Genomic DNA, 12420 nt, shown 5'->3' with positions numbered 1-12420 from the left:
TATCCTAGGGAGTCCCAGTGTGTAATCCTCGTCAGGATCAATTAGGATAATGTTTCTTTTCACACATGTGTCTTATACATATACATATATAAATATATATATCTATAAATACATATCTATAGTATTTATTTATTTCCCCAGGACCAACTAGGATAACATTTGTCATTAAATGCAATATATGTATATATAAATAATATATATATGTATATATAAGTATATTCATATACATATATTACTATATATATATATGCATATACGAATATATCTATCAGAACTTTCTTTGCATATAGCACACGATTTCACAGTCCATTCGTTGAATTGGGTGCGGACCCCACGAAGTGGCTACCCGAACAGTGTCGAATGCCAAACCGAAGCATTGCTCGTATCTTATTTTTAGATATTTAGCGCACTGAACAAATTCTTTTCAAATTTTTCAAAGTGGTTACGAAACAAGAAAAAAAATAACTTGAAAAAAAATATTAAAAAAAAAGAATGAGAGAATAAAAAATTAAAAAAAAAAAAAAACAAAATGTTATATACATCTGGGCAGTAAGGGAAACTCTTTTTGAAACTCATTCGTTTTTTCGCTTTTTAAGTTAAAATTTGTAGGAATTTCCATTGATTTTGCACTTTATTATTATTTATTTTTCACACAGAATCCATTAGTGGTCGATTAATTGAGTTGGTTGTCCTTACGTTACAACGTTATCCTTTTGACGTTCTGCGATTTTTGGATTCTTTTTTGAGAGAAAAAAAAAGCACTATGTGAACTATATACTGGCTATACATACACACACATACACATGTATCGGAATATGTACATACATAAATATATATATTGATATATGTATTTCCTTCTTTTGCTTTAATTTTTTTTTTTTTTTTAAAAAAAAAAAAATATATATCTATTTTCAAACTGTTTCAAGTCATAATCCCCGAGACTGAAACCAAGACGTCGATCGTTTTAGAGGTGCGAGCGAAGAATGACAAAATATCGTTGAGAATGCGATCAAATAGCTGAAGGGGCACACCACAAGGCGGCGCACGAAAATTTTGTTTCGTTCCACAGACGAGCCGATGCTGCCTCTCTTTCTCTCTCTCTTTCTCTCTCTCTTTTTTGTCTCCCATGAGATATTTTTGCACTTTTCACCAGCAGCAGCGCAGCAATAGCGGCAAACAGTGGTTCATCTCTTACTTGCTGACTAAGCGATCCATTCGCAATACACTATCATTTGAAGCGATAACTTAATCAAGTTTTTGTTTTGAAGTTTATCGCAATTGCGGTTGATGTAAACTAGATTTCGAGTTAACCAAATGCAATATGGCCTAAACTTGTTGCTTTCTTCTTAGAGATGAGCTCTCTGTTATCTATTTACCATGATCTTGTAGAGTCTTTTTAAGTCTGCACAAACCGATTTAATTCAATTTAATGCTGCGTTGCTCACAACTTGGCCAGGGGCGATATTTTCAACAATACTCGTATTGCACTCTTTTGACAGAGTCTCTCAATCTCAATCTCTCATATAATCTAGGTGTGTGTGTGTGTCTGTTTCGGTTCGGTAAAGTTTCGGAAAATGTTCGGATATGTTTTTTATTTTTTGGTTTCTGAATAAGTATGGCTAAAAATATATGTCGATTTATTTTTGACACGTATTTTAAAAAAACAATATAAAAGGGCCAGGCAAACGCTGATTTTGTTATGCCCATGATATACCCTATTCCATTATGTTGATTTCTAAGGGATCTTGCTCTTGCTTTACTCTATATTGTTAAGACCTACTAAAACCGAATGACTAATACATGATATATGTATGTTTGTATACCAAGCAATGTCGAGTAGGATTTTGAATAGTTTGAAGATCTCAAGATGCATTTAAATTATATATCTAAATGCCTATGATGTTCCTTATCGTAAAGAGTTAACTCCTACGTGATTCCTCTGTTCATATTGTTAAGTCTTGGCTAAGACTAAAATCCGACGAGAAATATCGAGATGGATCAAGTGCAATTTTAAGATCACTTCATTTTTAATATATTTACAAATTTGGGGAGTTTAATTGTTACATTTAATTTTGTCTTTGTTTTTTTTTCGGTTTTTGTGAATAATCAATTAATAAAACTTTTGAGTCAATTTCATTGCCCATTTCTTTGCACATTTTCCACACAATTTATGTTGTTTGTCTAAAATTAAAACCACATATTAGATTCAGATATATATATATATGTATGTATATATTCATGTATATGTATATTCATATGTATATTAAAAGAAAATTAAAATTATTTTTTTTTTCCCCTTGTTTTTTTGGCATAGTCTTTTTCTATGTGATGATGATGATACATACATATATAACTTGATTATTCATTTTGTTGGGTTAATCATCATCTCACATAGATTATTTTTGTTGTGTGTGTTTGTGTATTTGAAAAACTTTCTATTTCTTTTACGTTGCTCGTTGAACAAAATAAATAAATGTTTTTTGCAGGCCATACAAATTAATAGCGCCTGCATGAGGTGCATTTTGAGGTGAGCTTTGCTTTGCTTTTCTAACCATATACGGATGAAAACTCCTCAACTGACTTTGGTCTGTAAAAGGCAACTCGTTTGGCAATGGTCAGTTAATATTGTTATTATGGTTCGTTTTATTATACGAAAATAAGTTATAGAGCACAAAAAAAAACACACATCAGCAAAAACAGAGCGAAATATGCAGTTGCTGTTGTTGTTGTTGTTGTTGATAATGTTGTTTTTTAGTTAGTTATAGTTGTTGATTATTCTAGTTTACGCAGCCATGGCTAAGTTTCGACTGTCGTTGGCAAGAGAGATGTACATACAAATGTATGTATCTAAACTCATAAAGTGGCTTTGGATGAGAGATAAGCACGCAGCATAGATAGACAACAGTTAGCCGGTTCTGCAAGGCAGAAGATTGCAGCCAAGCGATGCGCTACAAAATGTATCTTGTAGTTTCAGTTGGCAGCTGTCTGTAAGATTAACAGCACTTATCTGTCCAGCTAAGCGCTCTCACCTCACCTCACCGCATCTCTTTGCTCCTTCATTCACTCCTTGCTTTCTTTCTCCTATCTTATCTACTGCGTTGATTTTGCAAAATTCTAACTAAAATATTCGTCCAATTATGTCATGGCTGTAGAATTTGTGTGGCTGCTGGTTTAGATCAAAAAAAAAAAAAAAGAAAGAAGAATTCTGCAAGTTTTTTTTTTTTTTTTTGTTGTTTTGTATCATAAATTTTCCACTTTAATTAGTAAATATTAATGGTAGTTGTTGTTGTTGTTGCTGTTGTTAAGTAATATACATATATTTTTATATAATATATTAAATTGTAGTAGTAGTAGTAAGTAGTCAACTTAAATTTAGTAAAATTAGGTTTTAGTTTTTGTGTTGTCATTCTCTGCATTTGGCTCTGCATTCAATTTACTGCAAAAACGTAGAAGAGAAGAAAGAAAGAACAATTGGGTTTAAATTAACCAAGGGAAACGAAAAAAAAAAAAAAAAACAACAGAACAAATAAAATCATCATCATCGTTATATATGAACAGATGCTGGAATGCTTGAAATGATATGAATGCAACCCCCCATAAAGTGAGCAATGAACAAACATGCAGGCAGGCAAAAGGCGACCCCAAGCAAAGCCAATCCCAACTTAAAGATACATTTCGTTGCCCCCTTTTCACTCTTTATCCCCACTGTATCTCTGTCTCTCTCTCCCTCTCTCTCTCTGTAGCTGTTGTTTTTGTTAATGTAATGAGTCGCATGAGCTGAGCTGAGCTGAGCTGTTAGAGATGGAGATGAAGATGGAGATGTGAGAGACTTTTGCGTCTTGTTTGGCATCGAATTTCGCGACCATTGCAGTTGAAGCTCTGCAGGCATTCAGCAAAACCATAAAACCGAAACGAAACGTCGACGATGTTGCGGCAACTGCGCCCCAAGTGCTGTCTTTAGCCCAGCTATGCTGCTGCTGCTGCTCCTGCATGCCAAGCGGCAATTTAGGTATAAAATGTCCAAATGTGGTCGCTTAAATACCCTTACATTGATTACAATCACTTGTTCACAGAGCTTGCTCTAATTTGTGCATGGAAAACTGTTCAATGTGTTAAAGAGCTAAATTATATGCAACCTTTCTTCCCATCACATACAACAGTTGACATCAAAAACCTCAAAGAATTGCAATAGAAATTTGGTTTATAGACCAATACTATATCTGTATCTCTATGGGTACCTTATTGAATCCTTATTGAATATTTAAAAACTATTAAGCATGATTCTAAAGATAGTTAAATCATAAACATCCAAGGCCCATTTCAAAAAGTAACTAATAAAATAAAAAACGAAATAAGATAATATTGTTTTCGGTTTATATAAACCGAAATATGTTAAATCTGAATGATTATTTGGTTATATGTATTATTTGATTTGGTTATTTAATGATTAAATTTTTTTATTTTGATTAATTTGTTTTCTTTGTACAAAAATGTTAATATAAGCGTAATTAAAGTTCGACTACTTAAAAAAAAAATGTGTTCTACCCCTTCTTTATTTTCATATCAATTGTTTATACAATTAGACACACGAGTCGCCATCTCCCGATTCCTCAGGTCCCTATAGCTCTTATTCACTTACTTCTTCCCTTTTCTAGTTCCCCACTCTCGTTCTCTCTCTCTCTCTGTCTCTCTTTTTTTTTTTATATATCTTGAAGTAGCCTCCCTTTCTGGTAAATGAAAGTTGCAATGTGGTGCGGTGCGTGTGGTTGTAATCTATATTTAGTGATTTTACATGCGGTGCCTCAAAGATATTTCAAATATGTATTTAGTATATACATATACATATGTATGTACATACATATGTACATATGTATATGTATGCATATATAGTGAACTGCCCATTTTGTAGCTAGCAATTTTCCAGATCGCTTGTGAAAAAATGTGTATGTTTAAACGAAACGAAATATTTGTCGATGCATTTCAATGCCTTATGGGTTTCATATGGTTTGATGTTATTGTTGTTGATGCATAAACATGCATACATACATACATGTATTAATTCTAGTTAATGGAAAGATATATTACCTGTTTGTTGTTGTTGTTGTTGCTGTTGTTGTTGTAGAAGTTGTGGATCCTTAGTCAAGTCAGATATTGAAACGGTTTTGGTGCTCACATAGCTAATGGATTCTATTGTGGTTTCCCATTTCTGAAATGTGTTGATTGTGTCGCTACGAAGAGTGCGTGTCGAATTCGGTTGCTGCTGATGATGCTTTTGAAGAGGTGTTGAAGAGCGTAGCGACATGGTCGAGGTGGCCGAACCCAACGATGAGCAACTAGCCGGTGATGTGGTAGCCGACGATGAGGAGAATGAATGCGATTTGCGCAGTGGGGTTTTAGTGGGGGGTAATAGCGTCTGGTTCAGGTTGTTGGCGCCCATTCTCCACAGTCTTCTTCTTCTTTTGCTCCTCCTTCTCTTCCTCCTCTTCGGTTATGAGCAGGCTATCCGTTTGAGTACCCTGATCTAAAGTGATAGAAAGAGGTGCATACATAGATGGTTAAATGGCAAATTAGAGATGCGGAAATCGTTCAGATTTTTGGTTCTTCTGCGTTTTTATTATCTTGTTCAATTAGCTGCAAAACAATTAAATTCACATTGCCAGCAGAAAAAGCAATCCTTGGCGTAGCAATTAGCGGAATGCGTGTTTATGCTAAAAACTTGGCCTCAATTTATCCCCCCTCCCTTTCTAGTTGCCCCTCTCTACACACTATCTCTGTGTGTTTGTGCAAATGTGAAAACTGGCAGAATTTTCTATTGTCTAAATGTGACTGACTCTCGGCATGCCTGCGGTTTGTTCGCTAATTTACAGCGTGCGTAGAAATAAATTTCGTCTGCCAACATTTTTGGCACTCGCCTTCTTATCTTCTTCTATTTCTAAAGCAGTGACTTGGGCAGGGTCAACGCGTGGCTGCCACTGTTGATGGGTGGGCTGGGTTGGTTGGTTGCTGGTTGCTTCGTTGGTTCAGTGGCTGGTTGGCTAAATGCTTGCCCCATCGTCATCATCCCTCCCTGCCACTGCCACTGCCACTGGCAAACAAACAAACATTAGACAGTCTGTCAACAAGGCTTATGCAATTTAATTCAAGGCGCCTTAGTCTTTAGACCATTTCGTGTGTTGGCTAATTAAAATATATACACATTAAAATGATTTTTATGCTTTTCACAAAACATTCTTCTAAACGCTGAAGTGCTAAAAGTTTCTAGCGAATTCCGGCAGGTCGAAGATTTGCGTAGTCTTCTCTGCGCCTCCCGTCTGTTTTATTACATACTATTCAGTTTTTCGTGGGGGTGTTTCGAAAATAATGTGAGGAAAACAATTTTACGATTCCCCCAACTCAACTAGTTTATAATATCAAATTCAAATGCTGTTTGGCTTTTATCCATTTTAATGTACATACATACATACGTACATATGTATGTATACAAATACAAATGTATAAACACATATATGTATATCACACATACATACATAGATGTATGCATACATATATGTATGTATGTACATACCGATCGTCTCTATCTTTCTATGACTTTGACAAAAACTAAAGCGGAAATATAGTTCGTTCTTTTTGTCTTCATTTTGATATTTGGTTTTGTTTTTGTTTCACTTGGCTTCTTTATTATTAATATTTATTTGTGCCAACTGCCTTGCCCATAGCGGTATATGAAATTATTTTTCATAATAAATACAAGTGCAATATTGTTTGCGTTGCGCTTATATAAAACCTAAGACGCAAATCCTAATGGATCTAATGGATAGTTTATTCTAATTTTTGGCACATTTCACAAATATCTCACTATAAGTTTCTTTTGCCCATAAATTTGCTTAATTTCATTTACAAAGAGATTAATTCATTGAAAAACAGATTTGAAATTTGCCATCAAAGACAAAAAATTAAAATAACCAGATCCGGAAATCGCAATTGTCCTTGCATGGAAGTATAGATATTGGAAGGGAAGAAAACCAAGTCGATAGATCATATGCATTTATCTTATGCCTATCACCAGTTCATATTTGAAGCAACTAGAAGATCAATCAATTAACTTCAGCTTGGGTAATTTATTAAGTCTCTTTAATCTTTTTTTTTCTTCTTTCAAATTTCGAAAAAATCTTTTCAAAAATTTTTATCTCACAAATTTATAAAATTTGGAAAAAAAAAAAAACGCTTGTTGATTAGCCAAGTCTCTTAGCATGGCCAAGGCTAAAATTTCGGGGGTAATTTTTGAAAAATCTAGATCTATCCATCATGTAAGAATGTATTCATTTTCAAGGGTCAAGAATCGTTTTGGAACGCAAAGTCAATTAAAGTAGAATTAGGAATTTGCTAGACACCAAGTAGATATAAATGCTTTGTCATTCTAAAATGCATTCCTTCTCAAATTGACCTAGTAACTTAATGCATATGTTTCATTCGATTTCCAATTTATATATATCGATTTAGTTGATTGATTCGTCACCAAGAACTTCGACCACGCCTTTTCCATGCTCTGTTGGACCAAATGAAAAATCGGTCAAAGACAACCGCACAGACCAATAATAATGCCCACTCATAAACTGAATTCTCGCCGAATTCAGGAGAGGGAGGATGATGATGATGATGATGGGTGGCTAATGCCATACACATTCATACATACATCCATATAATAAAGCAAAACTGGCAAACAAAAAAATTAACACAGATCTATACTTATGAAAACCAAAAAAAAAAAAAAAAAAAAATATAGATTTGAAAGTAGCAAAAGAAAAATGTTCGTGTGTTGTGACTCTTGCGCTGAGTTCATTTTGTATTTTTAGAAAATTGCCTAATTAATTTAGAAAAACAGAGAAGGAATGTTTGTATAGCTGCGGCGAAATGAAAATCGAATGAAATACCAACAAAATAAAAACCCACCCAGAATGTCAAAAAAAACCAATAACTAAAAAAAAGAGTCATCATACAAACTGATTAGAAAAAAAACCTCTATTAACAACACAATGTAAATCTATGAAAAGGGAAAAATTTGGATTTTTCTGTTTCCATTTCCATTGCTGCAGGATATAAATCAATTTTCATAAACTATTCGATGAGTCGTATCCGATTGAATGGCAATGGAAATGGGAATGGAATGAAATAACATTTCACGCTGGCAAAATATTTGCCCAAAATGTTCTTTGTTTGTACATTATTATCAAAAAGCGAGTGAAATTTTGCGAATGTGCCAAAACAGACAAGGAAAAAAAAAGTAAAAACGAAAAAATCTCAAAGAAAACTCAAAACAAAAAAAAAAACAAAAAAAACAACAAGCAGCGAATAAATAAGAAAATGCTGCACAAGGCCGCATATTTGTTCAGAGCAGAAACTGAAGCGTTAACCGAAACGAAGCATGCGAAAATTTTCATCTTTCCCTGCATACTCATCTCCTCTCTCCGTCTTTGACAAAAAAAAAAAAAAAATCGGAAAATTGGAAGAAAATTGAAAGCAAAATTGTTGTTGCTGATGCTGTGTCGCAGGAAACGTACAATTTTCTGAGTCATTTAGCCAGATGCTGCGTGTCGCAGCCGAAACAAAAATGTTGTTTGGTTATTCATTCATTCTGCAGCAATCAAATTTCCAAATGAAATTAGCAAGCAATTATATTTATAAATTGATGCACTAAGCAGCAACATTTGGCATACAATTGCAAAAAGCAAATACTAATCATGAATCATGATATTATCCTCCTCCTCATTTCTATTCTGTTCACTTTTGGTTAGCATCCAATTTTTATTTTCCTTTGGGTTTTGTTGTTGTTTTTTTTTTCTGCTAAGTACTTAACGATTTGAATTGGCAGATTGGCAGGCACTTAGCCATGCCTGCTATAGTTGGAAATAGTGTCATACGAAAAAGGCACAATGAAAGGCAGTGAGTCAGGTGGAAAGAATGGTTGCGGTTGTGTTTTTGCGGGGCCGAGGAGCAGTAGACACAGGTATTGTCTGGTCAGTGTCAAGGACATTTTGTGGGCCTACACAATACAACAATGGGCCATATGTGTATTATGGTACGCGTACGTGTTTATGTCTGGGCCTGGTTGTATCTTTCTGACCGAATTTTATGTTTCTTGCTCTAAACATTTGGCGCTTTTCGTTTCGTTACGTTTCGCTTCGGTTTCGGTTTTCGTACACTTGCCAAAGATTTTGCGCGAAAAACAGAAGAAAAAAAAAAATAGATAAATAAACATTGTTGAAATTCAAATAAATCATCTAGAAGAACCAACAGGCAAACAGCACACACAAGTTAGTCGGTCAGTTGAAACGACTGTCCGTCCGCCCACACATGGCCTTCTGTACTATGTAGAAAAACATTTGTTTAGGTTTTTTTTGATTTTGAAAATATGAGAATTTTTTATTTTTGAAAAATACTTTGCCTTTTGAGTGTTATTTAAAAAGTAGTTGACCCACATGAAACGGGGAAAATATATTTATATAGTCATGACGAATTGGGTCAAATCTATCACAAAAATTTTGAAAGATGTATTTTCTTTTCGGTTTAATGAATGGTTTACTGATGGCTCCGAAAACACAAAAAGCCAAGTAAACATTTCATGGAAATCATTATTTATTTATCGTTAGATCCGCAGCAAATGGCAGCAGATTTCCCCTCACACACACACATACACGCACACACACACACACATCCAATCACACACACACAGACACAATTTTCTCGATCGCTTAGCGCCATCTAACGGCAGAGCTAAAGCTTTTCATTGCCTATAGCTTTTCCACAAACCATTTTGACGGAAAAACCACTTACGATCAAGCTTTTTCCCGAGTAAGATCAAAGGCAATTTCGTTTTTCATAGAGATTTATTATTGAGACAAAAACACAAGTAATACTATGTATATTCCTTTTTTGTATGCATGATTCGCGTAAGGGTTTTGGTAGGGAAGGGGGTTTCGAAGAAAAAGAATTAGCACTTGGTACATTCATACGTACAACACACAACAAGGTAAACTTTGGCATTGAACAAATCATAATTATACAAGAGAGCAAAAAAAAAGAACAAAAAAAATGTTTTATATTTAAGTAATATATACGTATAGGTAGTTAATATATAGGTGAAAACATCATAATGATCATCATATCTCTTGATCTTAATATCTAAATCCACGATTTGTGCTCGAAACATTCAAATTTCCGCTAGTGCTGGCCGCTCCCAGCGGATTCATGGCGGTGCAAACATAGCTACCATTGTCGTCTGCAATGAATCAAAATTAATGAGCTAGTCCGATTTGTTTGTTTTGCCGGACGATAGGTGAGCCGTGGAATAGCGCAATGGCGCACTTACCCGGATAGGCCTGTGGCAAAGTTAGACGGCATACGCCGTTCCGGTACTCAATGAAATGCCGGCTACCGTGCTCCAAATGTCCACCGTTGTGTGTCCAGTTAACCTGCGGCTGCGGATGCGCCTGGACAATGCACTCGAAACGTGCTGTTCCGCCCACGCCCACTGCAATGTCTTTCAGTGGCTATACAACGGCAGACATCGACACGGTGTATTGGAGTTGGGGGAGAGAGTAGAGATTTAGTCGCGAGTTCTGTCTTCGTGCCTGCAGTAGGTTAATGACTTTGGCTTACCGTTATGAATAATGGCGGCCTTTGTGCCTGCTCATCGCGATTCAGATGGGCATTGACAGGCTCCGTATTGGGCAGTTCCGGCACTGTGATGGGAATGATGATGACGATGGCGATAACGATGACGATGTTGGTGTAAAAATACCATTAGAATCTCTTTTCTTTTTAGTTTCATCTTGCTTTTTGTTTTTTTTTGTTTTGTTTTTCTTTTATTTCAAAGGCCATCCATTAGTGGGATTAACACTCAGCAAGCAAACACAGAATACAAAAAAAAAAAAAAAAAACAAGCACATAGCAAACTTTATTTTGCACTTTAAACGCGGAAAACACACACAAAAATATTATGTTTGCGGCATGCAGAAACACACATAGAAAAAAAATAACAACAACAACAGGAATAGCAAAAACAACAGGCAATCAAAACGTAAAGGGATTAGCATGCTTTTATTTTCTAAATGGACGTGGTTAAGACTTTGACCATGTCTGGTTCAGAAATATACATTATATATGTATGCATATGTATGTATATAGATAAATCGGTTGAATGACTGATTTGGGGTTAATCACAAAACTGAAAATAGTAAGAGTGTCCTAAACTAATTTGACAACATCGATAGCATTTTGTAATTCAAAATTGGTCATGGGGGGTGCGAAAATCCAATAGTATTTCAACATTCATTTCATCTTAGTCAGAAAAGTTTGTGACTGTAAAATGTTGATAAAGTGTCTGATTTCAGACCTGTAGAACTAGTAAAATTCTGTTTTTTCTGTTTCTTAAACTCCGGGCTTACATATGCGGCCTACTAGGACTACTCTGCGTATACGCAATATTCACAAATATTACTCATACGCACTTCAAATATATTTGTTAATTTATTGATTTAAATCATCGAATTTTGTGACTTTAATTGCTTCAAATTATACATCAAATCTAAATTTTTCACCTGAAATCATTAGTTTTACAATTTAAGATTTAAATTTTCGCATCCCCATTACTCAAAATTTGAAATTCTGTGATAGCGGTTAACCATGGTGTTTTCTTTTGCATTTGGACGTTCGAAATCGTTTTGGTTATACCTGTGCGGACCATTTGCTCGGGCGGTAGACGCGGTGCCTGAGCATGCAAACGATCTAGATGTATATCGAGGCTGTGATTGGTGGGTAAACTGTATCGTTTCTGGTAATATGATGCCATCGGCGCATTTGGCGTAAAGTTGCGCCGCCTAACGATGCGATGTTGTGTCTCATTGTCGGAACTATAACCGGGTGTAGTGCGTCCCGTCGATACCCCTGCTGCCGGTGCACCCGCGGCTGTACGTTCGTGTTGAACGGGTATGATGAGCTCATTGCCAGCTGGCATTTTAAGAGGATAGGGCGAATGACGGCCATTCTTGACAGATGAGTTGGTGGGGCCACTTCCACCGTTGCTATTCCACTGGCTATGCACAAACTTGTGACCCTCACCGGGAAATAGTATGCCAAACTCATAGCCAAAGTCGTATTTGAAATAGATTAAACCGGTATTGGGATCGATGCATTTGGTGCCTGATTTGCGGACATGGTTGTTTTTGTTTTTGTCGGGGGATTTTTATACAATTAGAAAGGATGATCAGCTTAGATATATAACATACATAATTTGTGTTAACTTTCGTACAAGGCAAAAGAAAAAAAAATAATAATAAATAAAATAAAAGGCAGAATTTTTCTCAATAAGAATTTCAATCTCAACTCTCAATACCAATTTTCAAAATAAAAAGAAATAAAATC

At 35.3% G+C, this 12420-nt stretch overlaps 1 protein-coding gene across 9 annotated transcripts in view; it reads right to left on the bottom strand.

Moving 5' to 3' along the window:
* Positions 1 to 5265: 5265 nt before the first annotated feature.
* Positions 5266 to 12420, bottom strand: part of zormin — a 39360-nt gene continuing 32205 nt past the window's right edge. For 6 of the 9 annotated variants that reach the window (XM_068285927.1, XM_068285928.1, XM_068285929.1 and 3 more), the window contains 4 exons: positions 11731 to 12198; positions 10657 to 10739; positions 10367 to 10547; positions 9866 to 10276 (listed from right to left, as the gene is read on the bottom strand). In XM_068285927.1, coding sequence (XP_068142028.1) covers positions 10173 to 10276; positions 10367 to 10547; positions 10657 to 10739; positions 11731 to 12198 — 836 coding nt within the window. In that variant the 3' untranslated portion in view covers positions 9866 to 10172. Of the gene's footprint in view, positions 5522 to 9865; positions 10277 to 10366; positions 10548 to 10656; positions 10740 to 11730; positions 12199 to 12420 lie in introns of those variants that run through there. The other 3 variants (XM_068285935.1, XM_068285931.1, XM_068285932.1) reach the window with 2 other exon arrangements.

This window comes from Drosophila tropicalis, unplaced genomic scaffold (assembly GCF_018151085.1).
Source record: "Drosophila tropicalis isolate 14030-0801.00 unplaced genomic scaffold, ASM1815108v1 contig_443, whole genome shotgun sequence".
In the NCBI taxonomy this organism is placed as follows: domain Eukaryota; kingdom Metazoa; phylum Arthropoda; class Insecta; order Diptera; family Drosophilidae; genus Drosophila; species Drosophila tropicalis.
The sequence above is the reverse complement of the archived record's forward strand: the minus strand, read 5'-3'. Positions and strand labels throughout refer to the sequence as shown.